The sequence below is a fragment of the Polistes canadensis genome, unplaced genomic scaffold (genome assembly GCF_001313835.1).
Source record: "Polistes canadensis isolate GaletaPanama2010 unplaced genomic scaffold, ASM131383v1 scaffold_307, whole genome shotgun sequence".
In the NCBI taxonomy this organism is placed as follows: Eukaryota; Metazoa; Arthropoda; class Insecta; order Hymenoptera; family Vespidae; genus Polistes; species Polistes canadensis.
Window position 1 is genome coordinate 9994 of NW_014569854.1, and position 22087 is coordinate 32080.

The 22087-nt window shown below is 33.7% G+C and overlaps 1 protein-coding gene across 3 annotated transcripts in view; it reads right to left on the minus strand.

The window, feature by feature from the left end:
* Window positions 1-5882: 5882 nt before the first annotated feature.
* The window catches only part of LOC106791424 (LIM domain only protein 3-like), a 91533-nt gene continuing 75328 nt past the window's right edge, over window positions 5883-22087 (minus strand). For 2 of the 3 annotated variants that reach the window (XM_014757045.1, XM_014757044.1), the window contains exons 5-6: window positions 16502-16655; window positions 5883-7374 (exon numbers count right to left, since the gene is read on the minus strand). In XM_014757045.1, coding sequence (XP_014612531.1) covers window positions 7216-7374; window positions 16502-16655 — 313 coding nt within the window. In that variant the 3' untranslated portion in view covers window positions 5883-7215. Of the gene's footprint in view, window positions 7375-14730; window positions 14826-16501; window positions 16656-22087 lie in introns of all 3 variants that reach the window. The other variant, XR_001382182.1, reaches the window with a different exon arrangement.

Below are 22087 nucleotides of genomic sequence, written 5' to 3' on the forward strand. Positions count from 1 at the left end.
ATATATAAAAATAAATTGTAAATTTGAGTTAAATATCGAAATTAAATGTGTGCAAGTATCATTTAAACGATAATTATTTAATTCCTTGCAATTTTAGCTTCCGCGGACTTATTTGGGCTAAAAAATTTATTTGTTAAGCTATTGAGAGTAAATAATGGTTATTATTAATACTTAATAAACGTAATAATATGAAATCAATTTAATATAAAAAATAATTAAAATATTTATTTTATATTAAAATTTCTATCGAGAATGTTATACCAATTAATAAATTAACAGAAATTTTTGCAAGTATCTTGATATAATCGAGGGTAAATATTATTAAAATACCAATGATCAATTTTGTAAATTTATATACGTATTATTATAATATATGAAACGAATATAACGGTATCACGCGTGATCAACTCGTAAGATTCGATTCTCGTTCGCCAATTTTCTTTTTTTTTTTGACGGTAGCGGGGGGTATTATTTTCTCGTTTATTTTTTGTTGTTGTTCTTTTTTTATTTTCTTTTGTATTTTTATTTCCCGAGTTTCCTTTCCTTCCGTCACAGAGTTCCGCACTCGAGTGATATACAATTTCACGCGGAAAATTCATTGGAATGCGTAGAGCATGAGGTGGAGGTAGCATGTGACAAGGGGACGAATTAACGCGAAAAGCAGCAGGGTGACTTTGCTATTGTTGTTCTTGTTTTATTAATATTATTATTATACATGTCTTTTTGCAATTTTTTTTTTTTTTAGTCTCCTACCATTTTTATTCCCATTTCTTGTTGATGTTTTTTTTTATTTTGAAATGAAATTTTGCCAGACACCGACCCCGCGCGCACAAGGGGTAGGTAATTCCTCCTTTTGCGATTGCAAATGGCTTTTGTAAATAAAAACTGCTAACGGAGAGGGTTGGGTGGGGGGGGGGAGCGGGAGGTGATGAAAGGAGAGAGAGAGAGGGTGATGGAATTGTCGGTTGTTGGCATGGTTTTAATTAATTATTTTCTCGAATAGGTACGCCACCTTTTCGCGAGATAATCCTAAAGGTTTCCCCGATAATTTTACGCATCGATCGTCCGCCCGTTAAATTACGATTTTCACTTTGTGTCCCTTTGACAATTTAACATTTGTTTTTTCCTTTAGGCAGGTTTTTTTTCGTTTGTTGTTGAACGAGAAAGAAGAGGAGAAAATAAGCTACTTACGAAATAAAATAAAAAAAAATAAATATCCGTACACCCGCGTATGAGTTTAAAAAAACGCGTTCTCCAACCACCAAGCCCCATTACCCTCAACTCCTTTACCCCGTAAAGTCGTTGGCTCGGTTTTTTTACACGAATTATTATTACTTTTATTTTTTAATAATAATAATCAACACAAGATATAATGTTTCAGAAAATAAGATTCAAATATAATCTAGATATTATTATCGAAATATTTTTGATATAAAAGAACTATTGGTAAACTCGTTGAAATGTTGAAAATGATTCCACGTTTTTCTTGTTCAAACAAAACATTTTGATAACATCGATTCATTTTTTAACGCGAATTATTATTATTATTCTTGTTTTTTTTTTTTAATTTTTCCCTTCGTAAAAAAATGTTTATAATGAAAAGGGTGTTATAATCTGGTTATTATTGTAGTAATATTTAAAAAAAAGTACGTACACGGTCGTTCGCACGCAAATTCGGCTTAATATTTTTATTACGAATTATTTTATTTCATTTTATTTGTTTGAATTAAGATTCGAATATATATATATAATCTGGATATTATTGTGGAAATAATATTTATTTGTATAAAAAAATAAAATGCAGGCAGAAAAATTTTGCGCGAAAAAATCCATCCGTTTTTCGATCGAGGCGTTGACAATGGGCTTATTCTTTTTGTTTTTAAGTTTTTAATACACATATTTGTGCGCGTTTAAAAAAAATATTTCAAATAAGCTTCCAATATGATCACGAGAATAATAAATTGTATGGATATTAATGAAAAAGAAAAACAAGCAATCCCACAATATAATTACATTCATTGGCGCGACAAAAAGTTTCTTAAAATTATTTCGAATCGAATCGATTAATATTATACATTGTTACTATTTTCTACCATTTCGTAAATAATTTTCATGGGGGTAAGTAAAAAAAAAGAGATAAAAAAAAAGGTGAAAAAGTGTTAAAAAAAATACCAAGGGATTAAAAATTCTTTTACGAATGATAATAAAATATCACAATGTGAGAGGGGTTGAAAAGAAAACGGGGGTTATAAGTCGTAGACGGTACGACTGTTCGAGGTTGGCACGAAAGGGTGAAAATAATTCACGAAAATGGTTTGGGCACTCTCATTCCTTTTATCCTTACCTTTCCTCGTTTTAGTCCTGTCTAACGTTACGACAAAGTCAATCTCTCTTTCTCTTTCTCTCATAGTTTGAACATACATGGGCGTTTTGTACATACAAACAGGAGTAATTGTCGGCCAATTAGGGTGGTCGCGCAAGCAAGCAGCTACCGTTACTACGTTTTACGTATATATAACATACTTGGGTTTTAACGTGTTCATGGGCCACTAAAAAGAGAAGGATAATAGATAGAAGATAGAATGAGAAAGAGTTAGGTGTGCCGTTGGTAATCGTGCTCATAAATAACATTTATTGGTGGGCCCTGGGTTCTAATTGCCAATGATTACCTTGAACGCCACTGAGAAAAATTGCCAATTTGCATTGAATGCCTCCTTTCTCCTCCTCTCCTTCTCCTCCTCCCATTTCCACGGAGGCTAAAGCTCATTCGATCGCTTATCCTACTCTCTTTTCATACTAACGTAAGAGTTCACGGGAGGAAGAATTATACACCGTGGACGATAATCGATTTTGATATCGGTCCTATTATTTCTTAAGTTTTCTTACTTTGTTAAGTAACTGCCTCGCGATTATCTACACGCGAATTATTTCTCATTTGCATTAATAGGGGTTTTTTTTTTCTTCTTTCTTTTCCTCTTTTTTTTTTCTTATTTTCTTCTACACGCGTATTAACCTTCTTCGTAACACAACGAATTTCAACGTTTTATTATTCTCTTTTTTTGTTGGTATTTATTTATTTAATAATGATTATTGCGCGCGCAAAGGTTTAAGAATTAATAAAAAGATTAACAATGTAAGAATAATAATTTGTACTGTTAATTTATTACGTTCCGTGCCGAACTTTCCGTTCAAATGTTATTTCGTATTCTTATTGTAAAATAACGAGTAATGTTAAGCCACGCGTGTTTGTTAAAATAATGACTAGAAAAAGAAGTTATTACTCATATACATGGTTGTTTTTATGTACATGAATTATTCATTTACATGGCTTCAAATTGAACTATTGCAACAGATGCAATACTGAATAGTTAGAACGGCAAGATTAGTGTAACTTATTGATTGAAGAAAGTAGACATTGTCAAACTCGTATAAATTCGCGATGTTCAGCAAATTTCGATTCGGTTGATTCAACTTTCAAATGGTTCCCTTATTCCTATGCATTTTCTTCTTCCCTCTATCATCTGTTTCTCTCTCTGTAACACGCCTATTTCCGTTTCTTCGTTTTTTGGGAAACGGATGCAGAAAGAGAGGAGGAGGAGGAGGTGTAGGAGGTTTAGGAGGAAGAAGAGGTGGGTGGGGGTTCGCGTTCACACCCGAATAGAGTTGGATTTTGCTCTCCTGAATACACAATGGGATTTATTCGAAACGTGGCGTATAAAACACAAAGGACTCTGTATGATTGGTAAATTATTGAGGCAAGCAGGATTTGTCGGCCAATCACGTAGCGCCTTTAAATAATTCACAGGAAGTTCGAAAGCAGAAAGATCCGACTTGAAATCACATAGAAGATAAAGAAAAAGGTATCTGTAGTCGATATACATAGCTATAGAATCATTACACGTTTAGAAAAGGATGTATTTATCTTTTTCTTTCTTTTTTTTATTTTATATAGTCTAGTGTATTATTTATAGATTATACGGTTGTTTCATGCATAGGAATGATACTTAAAGGAATAGTTTCACATTCTTAAAGGTGTATCATATTTTTAACTTATTTTCAAAAGAACATTACTTAGGTATTTTATCGTATATAATTTTTTCTATTTTTTGTTCTTTTGTATATACTAGTAGTTGGTGCCCAATTTATCCTACAGCAAATGTACCTAATTTGCATATTTTATTGGTTGCATAATTAAATTGCTTTTTAATTTTATTAATTGTAATTTGAACAAGTGGCCAATTTTGTTAGTCGAAAATTTGATTATCGGTTGCAAATCTTGCTAAGGTTAAACTATACTGGTCGCATATTTTATTAGTTGCAACTTTTACTGATCGCAAGTTAAACTGGTCGGAAATTTGATCTTGTCGCAAATGCCACTAATTGCAAATTTTATTGGCCGCAAATTCCATCGGTTTCGAATTAAAACCATTTTCAAATCCATCCAATTGTAAATGAATAATACTATTTATAACACACACGCACATACAGATAAATCAAGACCCGATAAATTAGAATGAAAGAACATATTAGTATGCAATAGACACAAATTATTTATGGAACAATTCTGCATACGATAAAACGAATGAGACAATTTTTCTTATGAGAATAATCTAAAAAGAAATAAAAAAACGAAAAAAAAAAGGAAGTACTCTATCGAGAGAGATAAATGTATATTAATATTACATACACGTAAAAAAAACCTTCTTCCACCTTCCCAATAAAACAAAAAAAAACAAAAGAAAGATCTATCAGAATCAAAGAAGAGAATCTTTCCATGAATAAACAGAGATACGCGAATAATTTTGTTTCGTTTTTTCGTTTCTATTCCAAGAGTCAAATTTTCTTTCTCGATCGTTGGCGATCAGAGTAGCAACAGAACGCGGTACGGTCCCTTTTCTTTCCATTTTTTTTTCCTTTTTTCTTCTTCTTCTTCTTCCTTTTAGGATATATCTGTTATCGCGATCGGAGAAAATTTCTTCGGAGAGTACGCAGACAACAAATCCCCGAAGCGAGCGTATGGTGTTGGAGAGAAATAAAACATTTTCTCTCTTTCTTTCTTTCTTTTTGTTTTTTTTTTTTTTTGTTTTCTTTCTCTCTCTTGGGCGATAGTGTGCGCCCGGCAATTTTGCGGAACACGGTCCGAACTTTGCGCATAACTCAGCCTCGTTATCTGACTCGCAAATAAGGCAAAGGAAAAGTTCGCGACATCAATCCGGCCCTATGTCGGGAGATTCGAAGTTGAAACAATGCTTAAGTCACCCTCTAACGTATGAGCCCCAAGAGGGTGCCACACGAGAAAGATAGATAGAAAGAAAGTATCAGAGAAAGAGAGAGAGAGAGAGAGAGAGAGAGAGAGAGAGAGAGAGAGAACCAATCGTACGTCCAAAACATTTTCAACCTCGATTCTTCCAACCTGCGATTCAAATTCTTCTTCGATATATCATCGTTTATTATTTCACGTTTATTCCCTTCTTGTTTTTTTTTATTTGATTTTTATTTCGTTAATTTGCAACACGCGCAAAGTAAGAAACTTTATTTACGATTAATTCATTGGAGATAACGCGTAGGAGATATTGTATATTTTTCCTTTTTTTTTATATTTATGTATGTGGTTCATTTTGTCGTCCGCGTGAATTGCAATTTAATTTGACTCGATGGATTTTTTATTTTAGTCTAGAATTTGTTTTTTTTTCACGATTATTCCATTACATTTTGATTTTGTTTGAACTTTGAAAAGTTAGAACACATTACTCTGATTTAATGTAATATATTATATATAATATTTGAATATTTACCTATATATTGTGTACGTTGTAAAATCTCGGTCATTCCTGAAATAAATGATTGAAGGATATTTTCTTTAAATTTAATTGAATGATTAATAAACAATGAAATGATTTTATTCGGTGAATATTACATACATCAGTGTTACAATAATTCGTTCGTCTAAAATTCAACAACAAAGGGATACCTCTCCACCTCTTTTTTTCCTATTTTCTTTCTTTCTCGTTTTATTTTATACACATCGTTTAACATTATCCTTTCACCGGTTATATTATGAGAAAATTCGTAATCGAAGAAGTCGAAAGATCGATACACTTCGAAAAAAGCACCATTATTATCATTTATTATCTTTCTTATTCTTTTATTTTTATTTTATTTTTTTTTTTCCTAAAGATAATACTCATAACTATCTATCTACAAAACGAAATATCTCCTCGTTCCTTTATTTATTTATTTTTATTCTTTTTTATTGATCGATCTTATCAGTTCGCATTTTGAAATCGGCATAATTCGCGATCCCGTTTGTTCATTTTTCGTCTCAACGCAAAATTATTGATAAATGATCGATGGATCGTAACAAATCTCGCAGAATTGACTTTGGACGAGTTTCTTCTTATTTTTCTCTCGCAAAAATCACAACAGGATTTTTTTATCATTATTATCATCATCATCATCATCATCATCATCATCATCATCATCATCATCATCTGTATTTTCTATTATCGAATCGAAGACGTGTGATTCGAATAAAACGCGTAAACGAAATTGACCGATAATAACGACGAAAAACTACGCTCATACTCTTATTCTTGTTCTCCTCAAAATTTGATCGTGTTGTACATGTTTAGAAATATATACAGTGAGTTACAGGAGTATTACGTCCATAATAATCGGCATAATCGATAAGAAAATTAGTTTCAAGAATATGTGTCTGATCGTTTAAAATGAATAATACAAAGCTGAGATAGATTATGTACTCTCTATTTACAAAAATAATCATTGTATTTTTATTACTATATTACGTGGATGCATAAATACTCTTGTGATATAATATTTTTTTTATAATAAAATGTATATCAATATGAAAGTTTAATAATTCTTTTTTTTTTTTCTTTGTTGTAAAAAAGATTAAGATACTTTGCATACATCTACAGAAAATATTAATAATAATTATTTTCAAAATTTATAATTAAAACGTGTACGAATATTTCTGTGACTCATTGTATACGTATATGCGTTTTTGTGCGTGTACGTGTCATTTTGTATGTTTTATTATTTCCGTATGTTAAGAAATGTAGGTGTTAAATTGTATGCAGCAGTACTAATAGTAGTAGTATTAGTAGTAGTAGTATAAGAAATAGTAGTAGTGGTAGTAGTAGTAATAATAGTAGGCGTAGGTAGACGCGTGTATATCGGCGCTTATTTCGTTTGTCATTTGGCATCGTACGGTGCTTGCGCATTGATACCATTTAAATTATTCATGGGGTTGAGGACGTTGTGAGCGCTGGATGTAGCCGGTGCTGGATATCCATTGTGGTTATGGGCTGTTTCCCCATTCGCCTGTCTCGGAGGACCTCCGGCAGATACCGTCTGAAAGATAAAAAAAAAAAGGAAAAAAAGATCGTACGATTATTGCCTATCGTTTCGTCTTACGTAAAGGAAAAAGAAAAAGGATAAAAAAGGAAAAGTAAAAGAAAAACAGTTGATATGTATTATTTTTTTTACCTATTGAACCTGTGAACGCGATTTATCATATATATTATTTTTATATTATTTAGATACTTTGATATAATATTTTTAATTCTTTTGTGTGTGTGTGTGTGTGTGATACTTAGAAATATAATATTAGATATATATATTATTTATATATTATTTAATATCTATTTTACATTTTCAGTACAACTATATTCGATAGTTTCTCTTTCTCTATAGAACCCTCTTGTTCCATTCGATTCCATTCCTATCTACCTTTCGTTCTTTTACCTACTACTTACTTCTGTCTCTATTTTGAAAATCATATTAATGTAGAAAGAGAAGGATAGATTAAATCAAAAGAGGAAGATGTGTGTGTGTGTGTGTAGCTATGGATAGAGGTGTAAGTGTTGTTGAAAACTTTCAACTTCCTATCTTCTTCCTTCTCTTTCTCTATCCATTCATCTTCCTATTCTCTCTCTCTTTCTTGTTCAGTTATCCTCGTCACTCTTTCTTTCTTTCAAACTTCTCTCTCTCTCTCTCTCTCTTTTTGTATTCTCATCGTTCAGTGTCTATCTCTCTCGTTCTCTTTTTAGCCGTAGAACATTTTGGAAGACTCGACGGGTCCCTTTTCTCTTAACTCCTCTACGTTAAAGGTGTTAAATTATACAGGCTTAAAATTCGGCAGACCGTGCGACTGTGTTCTCCCTCTTGACGAAACAACGGATCTTCCCACGGTTGCTTGCTGCTACGTCTTCTTACTTTACGAACATTTTGCGAGTCGATCGTACCCAATTTAACTACGACTTCGAACAAGAAGTGTAGATAAAGACGAGTAGTAGTAAAAGAATAAAACAGAGATAAACTCGCTTATTATTTTTATTTTATTTCAATCGTTCATTTATTTTTTTCTTCTTTATATCTGATTCATGAAATACTTTATATTCTAACACGTTAGATGTTACGCTTGTAAATAATGCCATGTTGTGTGAAATATTATTTGAAAAAAGGTAATTTAGTTTAGAAATATATGTCAAGTAAAAATCATATTATTCAGTATTGTACAAAGTTTCGTAACAATTTTCTTATCGTGTTATATTATTAAATATAAATGATGGTCATTGAAAATAAATGAACAAGAGATAATAAAATGAAAATGGATAAGTGTTATCAAATAGGTATTAGGAGTATATTTTAGAAAGAATTTTTCCGGTCCTTGAATTCATGAAGAAAAGGTTGAGGTAGTAGAAACGTGGAAGTAAGAGTTGAAGTAATTAACTCGTAAATAATTACGATAAAAATGACAAAGCGTCGCGAAAGAAATGCTTTATCGTTCCATTGCCGCTAGCAAGGGGTGACTTTCCTCCCAGAAGGAATCCCTAAATCTTAACCGTAGCGAGAACCCTTTCCAAAAGCTTTGCTTCTTTCTCGGTTATTTAAGAACTATCTCTCTTTCTCTTTCCACATAAACGAGTTCCGGTACGTAATTAAGAAATCTTCGTGGAAGGCGACGGAGACCATCGTCCTCTTCCTTCTCTCTCTCTCTCTCTCTCTCTTTTTCTCATTTTTTATCTCTTTCTCTCTTTAGTTAGCATGGGTTAAATTAAGTCTATGACTTATTCAAGTTTTATCTACAATTGCCAGAGGAGGAATTGCCATGGCCGTGGATTTACTGCCGACATTGTAATCAAATGCCACGCGTTTCACTATTCTGAACAATTTGGAAACTTTCTTGGACCATTTTGGTTCATACATTCATTCATCCATTCATTTATATTTCGTATGTTTCCCTGGTAAATCATAAACGTATTCATATCCACACTTTTATTGTTAATTTTTAATAATTGATATTTTGTGTCTGTAATGTATATATAGTTACAAAATTTAATATCAATTTTATTACAGAATATTATATTATAATTCTTACATCAACATATATACATATATAATATTTAATTTGAATAATTCACGTATATGTTGGATAACAAGAAAATAAAAAAGACAAAAGGTAATTAAATTGAAGAATACAATAATTAAATCTGACAAAAATATATATTTCGTTTAATTAACGTGAGAGTACCTTTTGTTTGAAATCAAACGGGAATAAGGTTAAGATAAGATGTGTAGTAAATCGAAAGGCTCATTTGTCGTCTCCCCTTCTTAGAAAAGAGAAAAATCTTCTTTCTCTTTCTTTCTTTTCAGTATATAGAAGTCGTTAATGACAGGTTACACGCACGAAGTCTCCTCCTTCAAATCTTTTTCTTATATCTTTCCATCCCTCTTCTTCTTCTTCTTATTCTTCTTCTTCTATATTTCTTGTTCTGGTTCCGTGTACTCTAATTCCTTTTATTCGTCGTACCGTTGATCTCTTCCTTTTCCAAAAGAAGAGAATTCTAACCCGCGAATAAGACATTAATCGCAAAAACGAAAGCAGTTTACAAACGACGACGGTAAATGCGGCCCATCAGGGTGGGAGGGTGGTAGGAGGGTTGCTTAGTTGCCGTTCGAGAAGGGCAAAATTCTCTCCCTCTCTTCTTTTCTCCTTTTATGAAAAGGGAAAAAGGTAGGGGAGGAAGAAGAAGAAGAAGAAGAAGAAGGAAGGTTTACTGAGAATCGCGTGTCATTTGTTCGTTGATCTCCCGTAGCTGGGAACAGTCCAGGTGTGTGTTGTTCTTTGGCTGCGTTTGGCCATTCCTTTCTCGTTTTGTTACTGCTTCTTATATTATACTTCTCGCTTCGTGCAAAAATTAACACCACCGTCCTTTCCTAGATCGAAATTAAACTGAACCTATCATTATCAATTTCCTTTCATTTCAACCTCTTCCCCCTTTTTTTATTTTGGTTGTTTATTGTTTTCTTTCAATATGAGATGAACAAATGGCAGATAGATATATTAGGGTGAATCAAAAGAGTTCGTACGTTTTTCTTTATTAATATATTGCACAATTTTATTGGCACTCGTTTAACAGTTATTGAGAAAAAAAAACAAAATTATAAATAATTTGAGTGAATAGATTTTTTTACTCGACAAATTATTCGACGAAGAATAAAATAAATGCCGATTTTGATAGAATCAATTTGAATATCGAAGCAATATCGAAATTCATATTACTACAATACATTTAATGATTTTTGTGTTTAATAATTGTTTTATTTTTTGTTATGGAATATTTTGTTTTTCTTTTTCTTTTATTCTTGAAAGTCTAGATTTCAATTAAAATTATTTGATTAGATCCAGGAATCCCTTTTAGAATGTTAAAGTAGCTTATTATCTGGTTACACAACTGTTTATAACGTTGTTTCAAGAGAATTCATTCGCAACTAAACTCATAATCTCTCGTAAGCTCGCAAGCTGCCCTTTCCCATAAAAGAGAGAACGAAAGAGAGAGAGAGAGAGAGAGATAGTTCATCTTCTACGTGCTGTTCACATGAAATTTAGCTATATACACGAGATAACTAGTAATGAGCTCGTTAAAGGAATAACAATGAACACGTTAGAAGTATCAAAAGTAAGTAATATCTCAACGTAATAATATTACTATTCTTTTTTTAATTAAAAAGAATTACAACAAATTGAAGAATTTGATTTTATTTAATTTAACCAATTTGCATCATTAGTTTATTTCCTTGTTCATTATCATCGGAACGTATAATTACTGTCAATTGTAAATAAAAAATATAATCTTTTTTATATAGTACAATTTTTTCATCAAATTTTATCAAACAATGTTTAATATTACGACTCGGTAATATTATTACGTTAACGAAATTTTATATTTATTATTTACAATTAATTATTATAATTATTCTATATAAACATAATAAAACAATAATTAATGATAAGGATATTAATTTTCATTTTTCTTTCTGATGCAAATAAGTTACTTTTGTCGCACATTACGAATTTTATCGATAAACCATTGAATTATTAGATAAATAATGGTGTTACTACTATAATTTTATTTGAAATAACAAACATTTTCCGTTCACATAGGGTATATTAATTATTAATTATTACTTTGCATTGGATATTAATTAAATTTGAAATTATAGAACGCATATATTAGTTAATTGGATACGCTGATGGTTTACTTTGAGCATAAATGTTTGTCGTTCGTCCGCAAAACGTTAATTTACGTTTCAGTTGAATGCACTTTTTAACTTTAAGGGGTAAGACCACTTTAGCGCTTGGGAAAAATAGTCTATTTTTGAGAATTTTCTATGGGAATATGGTAAGTTGGCAAAGGTAGGGAGGGTGTCAACTTTTTCTTTTTTGGGAACAATTTTGTTTTTTGGGAAACATTTATTTGCAATAAACATAATTTTGCGAAAATTCTTAAAAATTATCTATAGAATAAAATCCTTTAAAATTAATTTCCCCTTTTGCATATTTACCAATATTCTCATAACAAAAAAAATTCTCAAAAAATAAAAAAACAAAGGTTATATTTCCGTGCATTGGAGTAACCAAGAGATCCCGTTAATAAAATTAAAGTAAAACTTAGGATCTAATCGTTTAGAAGTCTCGTATAGTTATCGTAATATCTTATTCCCTGTACGATTTCCATGCTGCACATTGATCCTCTTAAATTCCCATGTAGCCAACGTCTTGGCATTAGCATATTATCTCACCTCTCAAAACCTCCCACCATCATTTCCACTACCACCAGTAACCACCTCTACTTTACCAGTTGGTCTCTTGGTGATTCCACCCCTTTTCCTTCTATCTCTCTCTCTCTCTCTCTCTCTCTCTCTTTTTCTCTCTCTTTCTCTCGTTTTAAAGCAACCTTCTTATTCTCTCCCTTCGTTCCCCCGTTTCCCCGTTCCCCCGTTTCTGATTCGCGAAGGACTTTACAGACACTCGAGAGTTTGTTTTAAAACTCAGATAATCGTTTCGAAATTTCTCCCCTTCTCTCTATCTTCTTCTTCTTCTTCTTATTCGTCTCATTCCCTTTTCTCTTTCTCTTTCTATTTCTTGTCCCTACCCTTTCCTCTTTCTTCAACAGGAGGAGTCTCGTCGTTCCGCATTGCGCCGGATCCCAAGGGGAAAATTAGACCGAAATAAAAGTTCTCCGAGAATTTTAAGCGCGTTACGCCTTCATCTCTTCTTCTTCTTATTTTTTCTTCTTTTTTCTTCTTTTTTCTTTTTTATTTCCTACGATCGAACTTTTTTCACAGAGATTTCAATGATTTCCTTCGTCTCACCCGTCCTTCCATTCCCCGATAATTTATTTCCGCGTATTCCCCATAAAAACAAATATTACATGAGAATATTTTCGTCGGTCTTTTTTCTTTTTTTTTTGCTGTTGTTGTTGTTGTTGTTGAAAACACCATTAAACGTTTCTCTGTTGTTACTTTATTGATTGCAAAGATCGAACGTTATAAAGGGGTCAAAAAATAAAAGGGATTTACGAAAAGAACGATCCTAATTCGATTTATCGCGAGGGTGATGACTAAACTGTTCTTTTCTTCGTCTTCCCCCTTCTTTTCATTTTTCTTTTTCTTCTTCAATCCCTCTTTTAGAAGGAAAGAAAGAAAGAAAGAAGAAGTAGGATCGTAGTAGAAAGAGAGTTATTCGTAAACTGTGCGGTTTCTTTTTTTTTCTTTTGCCTCGGCATTATTTAGAACGAACGAAGCTAGAGAAAAAAAAAAAGAAAAGAAAAGAAAAGAAAAGAAATGGAAAGGAAAGGAAAGGAAACGGATCCTTTAGCAAGGTTGTTAGTATTGGTGGTGGGTGTCGGTGGTTAAGAAAGATCGGGACAGCTGGCTGTTCTCAGGCAATCAGAAAAACTACCCTTCCCCCTTTTTCAACGAACGGTGTAGTAGTCTCTTTCCTCCCCCACTTTCACCTCATACCCCTGCATTGGTACAGCTTAAGGAGGGTACAAACAGGGTGGCAGCTGTCTCAACGATGCTGAGAACCCTCTTCGCGGTTTTTAAGGACCTTAACGCTTTCTCTTCCCTTTCATCCCTCTCCCTTTCTCTCTCTCTCTCTCTCTTCTTTTTTCTCTTTTTATCTTTTTTCTTTTTTTTTTTTGTAACTGGACTCTTTTTATTATTAAGATCCATTCGTTTCTTATGGCGATAGTCGAATATTTGATAAAGTTAACGTTCCCCGTTCACGAGTCATCGAACTCACCACCACGAAATGTCAGATGGACGATCGATCTCAAACGATTGCTTATGTCTATGGTGGTGGTGATGGTGGTGTTGGTGGTGGTTGGTATATAACATCGAGGGTTGTCTCGAATTGAACTCACCCTCAGCGATGATATCGAAGGTATTCACGCTCAAGGAACGAGATGTCAAGAGGGATCCGTCTAGAGGCTTAGTCTAATAGATGCGCCAAAACGACATTAGCATGCTATTCTCTACGCTGAACCTATCGACATTAGCCTTCCTCTTTACCACTTATTTTCTTCTTACAAGGTCATTTATAAAAATGTTAAGACATTTTTTTTTTTTAACAATTTCTTTTTATTACTTATTATTATATTTACTTTTTCTGATATATATTGAATTATGTTGTATTGTACTTTAGTTCGGATTCTTAGTTGACAATTGGTAGATTCATTTTTTTAATATTTCATTTAAGGTATGAAAAAATTGAAAAATTATATGTACATATATCTGTATCATAATAATTATATTATATATTTCAAATTCCACTTCGACACTTAATATATAAATCTTTAGAATGACTATGTGAAATTTTATTTTGATGATACTCGGGACAAGAACATTTGATAGACATATGATGAACATTAGTTAAAATTCAGTTTAATGTTTTTCAGATTACGTAAGAATCAACGTTAGTTATGTTGTTAAAGTGTTGAGAATATCAGATGTAATAATGAAAAATATCGATGTCACAAAGTTTCAACTCGATCGTTACATTTCATGTTAATTAAAACTGCACCCGTGACGTACACACACTCACATACAAAATATACAGGAAAATTACTGACACATACATACATATATACGTACTTATATACTTACTTACTTACTTACTTACTTACTTACTTACTTAAGCGCGTTTAGTTTACTTGAGAACACTTACGTGGCATAGAAATAGAGTCGCAAAGGGTTAGCAACCCCGTTGTTACATGCAGCTCGTCGACAGGACGAGAAAGAGAGAGAGAGAGAGAATGAGAGAGAGAGAGAGAGAATGAGAGAGAGAGAATGAGAGAGAGTGAGGAAAGGGAAAAGGGAAAGGGAAGAAATTTGCATATTATAAGTAGTACACGTTACCGAGACTGCTGATATCATCGGCTTACAGAGACCTCGTTACTTCGTGCATGCGTATGATTCCAGTGTGTGTTACCTATTCACGACCTTCGACCTCCCTTGCGGATAATAAGAAATACAAAAAAATATTATTTTCTTCGATTTCTTTTTTTGTATTATTCATTTGATAATTATTTTTTTTCTAATATTATAATATAATCAAAATAAGCTTCACAACGAAATGCGAAAAGTAAGAACCGTTTTTATTATTTTTTTTTAAGATAGCACGAGGAATACGAAATATTCTTATAATCTACATTTTATTAATTATTATTATTTTATATATTTAGATATTTTTTAAATTAATTTCAGAGTATTTTTTGTGCATTTTTGTTTTCTTATTATTTCATTTAACTGTTTGGTAATTGTTGAAAGGGGGTTTAAAACTATCGTGTAATAAATTATAAATTCTGTGTTAGAAAGGTGACGTCAAAGGATAAGGCGAAGATCCTTGCAAGACGAGAGCTAGGATTAAGTAGATCTGATCCTCGTTGGGTCAGACACGGCGAGGTCCTTCCTACTCTGTGCGCCCGAGGCTTAAGATATTGTTTTGAAGCGAGGTTGTTGCTTTAGGATAATCAAGAAGACGTAATCCTAAAAGGCTTAACGTCGATGAGTCCATAATTCCGGAAGTCCTCGTTCTTCCCAACTATCTTCCATGTTTTTTATCTTTAAAAAACTTGCTCATAGTTTTCTTTTGTTTTTTTTCTATTTTTCAACAAACGACAACTAATGAACACGTCACGTAAAAAACAATTAAAGTTATTTATTTTTGTCAATTCAATACGCGTGTATAAAATAATAAATCATATTATACAATATAATATATTTAATGGGGTTGTGTAAATGGATATGCAACATTTTCGAAATAAACGTTCTTCCATGTATAGATAAGAATTTATACATGTATACATTGAAAGCACATAGAGAATATCTTCTGTGTTCGTTAATTCCAATCTAATTCCTCTCGAGGATCCTTTTAGTAAGAGAAAATTCTTTCGCACGTTCCATCTAGCGTATACTCTTCTAAAAGAGGCACCGATCGTTAAGGCATGCGGCGTGGCTTGCTTAACGGTCGAGCTTAATTAATAAGGACACGCGATATCCTAAGTTAGAAGACGTTGCTAGTCAGGGTATAAAGCATAGCCGAAGCCTCGAGGGAGTCCTTTGTTGTCGAGAGGGTCAGGATGAGCGACCTGCCACTTTAACCCACCTTAAGGGATTACGTCTTCAGGAGTTTCCTTCTTGCCTATTCCTTCCTGCAGCTTCCTCTTTAGATACCCTAACTCCTATCTTTCTATTCCTTTTACCATCGTTACGTCATCGTTCACACGTCATTATTTATACTCATGGTGTTAATCACTTATTTATCTTGATCACCTTTTTATTTTTTTTATTATCCACGCTCGTTTACATTCTTTTTTTTTCAGGATGGTTTCATTCGTAAGTTTCTTATTTTTTGGGAATCGTTACGTCATTATTTATATTTTATATTTTATTAATTTTTTGTGTTCTCGCTATTATCTTTTAATTATTTTCAAAATCTTTTATTCCGTTGTGTCCGTTAATATTTCTTTCTCTAGGATATCCCGTGAAAAAAGAATCATACATGAACAGGAGGTTTTTAATTTGATAATTGTTTTAACTGAATTACTTTTGGTCTCATCTCTTATTTATCATTATATTTAATAATTATGTTGTCAGGTGCATTAAAGAATTTCGTAATAATACTTACTTGAGGTTGAAGGTGCGTGACTTGTCTTTTAATATGTGCTAGGGTATCGTTCGGTGGCGGATGTGGCATGTTGGCGAAATAAACTCTTTCCTTATAATGATACTCGCAAAGAATTTTATTCTCGTAGAGATAAAATTGATCGCCCACGCAAAATCTGCAATTAGAAAATAGTACAAATAGATTTATAAACATTCTTTATATAAACACGTTCGCGAATGGTAAAAGTTTTAGGGAGGAAAACAATAAGTAATGGTCAATTTCATTTTCAAATTAATTGTGATATTGATAATTTGATTAAACACATTTAATAAGGGTAGTCAGATGATCATATATATTAAAGAATCAGTAAGTCATTACCTCTTTACAGGTATAATAATTACAAAAACTTCAATATAATTCAAAATTAATTGGCTTTCAAATTTGAATGCATCACGTCAGCGAATGCATTAATTCGATAAATGATTTGTATGATCAATTTTTCAACATAATGTATAAACAAAAAAATACATAAATAATAGAACGTGTTATTGTCTGGAAGTAGTAGAGTCTTATCGAAACGACAGTCGCTAAGTTTTGCGAAACGGAAACTACGGTAAGGAATTTCGCCTATCAAGAAAAAGAAAAAGAGAGAGAGAGGGTGAGAATGGGTGGAGAGGGGGGAGGGAGTGAGAAAAGAGACTGTACAAGGTTGGCGGAGCAGTAAAGCGTGCTAATTCCGTTTATGACCGCTTTCCGTTCTGCTCCGGCTAGGAAATTGCGAGAAAATAAAATCAAGAAGCGAAGTGGCAGCACAGACCTCCACCTCCTCCACCTCCTCTTCCTCCCCCTCGTCCTCCTCCCGTTTCCAACTGCACTCTCTCGTTCCATTTCGCGTTTCCGCAACTCTTCGAGCTCCTTTAGATGTAAATTTCCAGTCGATTCGCGAAGCAAAACTACACTACGAGAGTTTGCTATAGCGGATTCCTACGATGCCGAGAAGAGCCAGTTTAACGTGAAGAAACCTTATACAATCTTAACCCGAACTAACTCACCTTGCATTCCCTTTTTCTTTCATTTATAAACGAGATAATATTACACAAGAATTTATCGTTAACTGTGAGAATTATTTTTTCGTTTTTTTTTTTCTTTTTATTTTTTCGTACGACCGAAATCATTATTTTTTTTCTGTAATTTAATGTTAAAGTGTATTGATTATTTTCTTTACGATGATGGAACAACCCACGAAAGTTAGCAATAGATGAAGTAAGATGATTTTCGAATAATTGAGAAGAATATCATTTGGGGTAGAATTGAGTTTTTCAGCGTGTACCAAAAATGACACAACTGATAAGATATAAATAATATAATTATTGTAAGATAATAGAAATGAATGTCACGTTAAACCAGATGAATATTAGGCCAGCCACGTTTTATGGTCCAAGAGAGTTACAAATAAAAAATAACATAGTTTTTATTTTTTACGATGACGGAGAACCCACGAAAGTTCGCATATTTTGTTAAAATTCGAAGTAGAAGGGACACCAGGAGGATTTTCAAGTAATCTGGTATGGTGGTGTATATATATATATATACAATACATCTCGCAGTATAGGATACGAGTAGCAGTGGAGAAAGAGAACGAACCTGTACACGCGGATTTGGAGATGGCGCAGAGGTAGAAACGTGCTCGGTTTGCGATATCAGAGAAATAAGCTTTGCCACGAGGGTTATACGCATCTACCAACTGTCGCACCACCGTCGACGCCTCCTGTGTTCTGTTTTACTTCTACTACTACTACTACTACTACTACTACTATTACTACTAATACCTATACTAATACTATTCCACGGGAAAAAGCCCGTTTTAAAATCAAAGATTTCGCATTTTTCCTTTTTATTGCCGGTTTAAAAGTCAATTTTTCTCTACCTACGTTACACACTGAATTCATCTTTCTTACACGTTTTTCTTCGAGGCATTGTCTATCTTTATCTCGCTTTATCTTTTTGCAAGTGTCCGCAAGAGGGACGTTATGCGAAAAATGCTAAAGAGGCACGGAACGACGATCTCGTAAGGAGGGGTGGAGGAGGAGTGGTTGTGGTTGCTTTTCGACAGCCACTGAAAGAAAAAGAAAAGAAGTCTAAAGATAAAAAGGGAAGGAAGGAAGGAGTATGCCGAAAGGGATCGAAGATCCACGAGGGACACGAAAATCGTTTCGTCAGGATCCATATTCGGTTAAAATTCATATCAAGTAGCTCGAACATCGGTCTTTCTAACAGTCTCAGTTATAACATCTTACATCATACGTTAAAATCAAGCTTAACAAATGTATTTTTAACTTAAACATTATCATTCATTTGAACAATCCAGGTAATCCTGTTTCAATCGATCCTTCATATTCATCTAACTTACAACCTTCTATTTATTTCTAAATCATACAAGAATGTATGTAATATTTTGTTCAAATTTGAAATGTAATCAAATGTTTGTTGGTTAAAGTTGGTTAGTTGATACAAGAGTTACATGTGTGCGCGTACCAAGGTAAAAATACACAGGAACATACATATTCCGTATTCAAGGGATGTGCCGGTTCCGCTTTTGAGATCCTGTTTGGGTTTTATGTCAGGATTTCTGCCGAGTGGTTTATACCAGCGCTTATGTAAATGCAGACGTGATTTTTTTTCACCACCTAGCCGGTAGCTCGCTTGCATCGGTGGTATACTAACACGCACACACACACACACACGAGAGAGAGAGAGATACATAGAGAGAGAAAGAGAGAGAGACACATGTACATGCATATATGATCTCTCTGAACGACTCGAGATTTCAACCGTTTTATTCGAAAACATCGTCGTTGCAGATTTAAAACGTCCAACAATTTTCTTTTTTTTTTCTTTTCTTTTCTTTTTTCTAATACTTCTTTTTCCCAGGTGTTGTTTCGTTCAAAGCAAACGACGATATATATATATATATATATATATATATATATATATAACATTTATCATACGATTAGATTTTTGTTTTCCTCCGCGTGTGCTCTTTCTCTTTCTCTTTCTTCTAATTCCATTCCCGATTCGAAGTGGTTGGGGTAGAAGGGTGACGGGGGTTTTGTTGGAAGAGAAAAAGAGATCGGAACGATTGGAACGTCGAACATGGACCGCCATAAAAAGCAATGCTCCACCGTAACGCGGTACGATAAGTACCGCGTCGCGAACTAAAATCGATCCTCCAGGGGGTGGTGGTCGCTCTCTCCACTCGTACACCATAAAAAGGGAACATTAGAGAGAGAAAGGAAAGTATAAGCTCCTCTCTCTCTCTCTCTTTCTTTTTTTTGTGATACTGCGAGAAAAGAAAGAAGATAGGGAAACGTAGTGCTGATGTTGTACGGTACGGTAGTCTGATGGTTGCTGGTGGAGAACCCTCAGGGTTTTGCCATCTCTTTCTAACGTTCTTTTTTTATATTACGTATATAACGGTGTTATGATTTCGCGCCTAGATATGCGAGTACTATACCAACACTGTCTGTGCTGATAAACGAGAGCATTCTTTATTTTTATTTTTTTTTTCTTCTCTCTCTCTTTTTACATTATCATCGTTGCTAAATACTTTGGACATTAGGAAGCAAGATTTGGTATAATAATATCGAATAATATCGATTATTTTTGATTCTTAAAAAGAAAGTTCAGAAAAATGAGGTCGTCAGAACAAGGATCACATTGAATCCGAATTATTCGATCATCAGACAATTGTTTTCAAACCCTTTGGTCAATTTTCTCAGGAGTGTGCTGATTTTCTACAGCACAAATAGAAAGGTATATGCTAGATTTCACACGCAGCAACAGCAGCAGCAACAGATGTAACAGAAGACCAAGTGTGCAGGAATAATCTTGAGATTATTCCGAGGAAGCGTTAAACGTTTCTCCGCAATGTTATATAGTCTTTCGTTAAGTCGAGAAGGAAGCCTCGGAGTTTCTCGAGAAGCAAACAGACCTTGAGAGCTTCGAAAGACTCGAAGAAAAGGGGGATGGGGGTTGAATAGGAATGGGTACGAAGAGAAAGAAGAAGAAGAAGAAGAAGAAGAAGAGGGGTGTGGAGGAAGTGAAAGGAGATTGTGGGCGAGAAACCCCAAACGGTAACACTTTGCCCCTAGTCAAGATTCTACTTGGTTTCGTGAGCGAGTAGCAATGGTGTTGGGTTGTTCATTCGATGGTGGTCCTAGAGAATAAATTTCCTACTTGAGATTAAGGTAGCTCTAGGGAAAGAGAGAAGGAGATAGGGCAAGGGTTCGAAGAAGAAGAAGGAGAAGACGTTGTACTCACGGTACTTGCTTCGCGTTCCTACTCAATTTGCATCAAACTTTAGAAAGACAAGCAAGCAGGCTAGCAAGCAGGTAGGCAGCCAGACAATTCTGCTTTCCTATTCTCTGGGAGGTTTCACCACCTGATGGAGGTGGTAGGTGAAGGTCTCCCTCACCCCCTCCTTCTATCCCACCCCCTTCACCTCATCCCATCCTACCACCCATCATGTCTCTCTACCATCACCTCTACCTCATCTTTCGTTTCAAGCTGAGTCCCCCCCCCCCCCCCTACTGTCGAGACTAACGCGTTTAGTAGAGACTCGATTCCCTAATCAGATCTTCCCCGACGGCAGTGTGGAGGGTTTCTAAGGTGCTGCTAAGTGTGAAGTTAATGGAGTCAAGACGCCGTTCCTCTCCTATCCGTATAGAAGTACTACCAGGAATCACTCGGGATGTTGCTGGTTGTCTCTAAGTCACCGTTTATTCATTATTTATCATCTAAAGTGATGCTTTTTATTTTACTTATAAAATGATTTAATATATTATAATAGATTACACACAGTGTGAATTAAAAATATTTTATTAATTTTGTTCAAAATTATTCTAAAGAACACAAATAAAATTCAATAATTTATTGTTGATTCTATGAACCGAGAATAGATTCACCGTGTGGTAGCTTTATTTCTTTAAGATTAAACAAAAATATTGAATAGAACGTGAGAAATATATTTGACAAATTTTTTGGGTTAACACGTTTAGGTAAAATAAAATCAAATATTAATCATCGTTTATACAATGAATTCAAATGGGATTATTTGCATATAATACAAAATTATGATAGTATCGATATAATTTGATGTCGTTTATTGTTAAAAATTTATTGTCATTTAATTAATATCGATTTTTTTTCGTTAACAAACGAATAACAAATTTCAATAGTTTAGAGGTCGTCAATAATATCATAATATTATAATTCGATATTAATTGTAAGAAAAATGTGCACATTTCGTATTTCTGTTTGTAAAGAGTATTACTCGACAGGAGAGAACATTTATCGAGTGTCCCTTGACATAAATCAATTCGTTTACCTGCGAGAGACATTACCGCTCTTTAGTCTCGATATTAATAGCGCCTTGGGTATCGATAAAGCGACGTATTCGTATCGTTCTGCTACCTCGTTATAGACTCGAATAGATAGGTAAATGCTTTATTTGTCGCCCTGGGATAGAATACTGAAAGTGTGAGAGAGAGAGAGATAGAGATAGAGATAGAGAGAGTTCCAATTTATTTATGCTTTCCAACCCCCCCC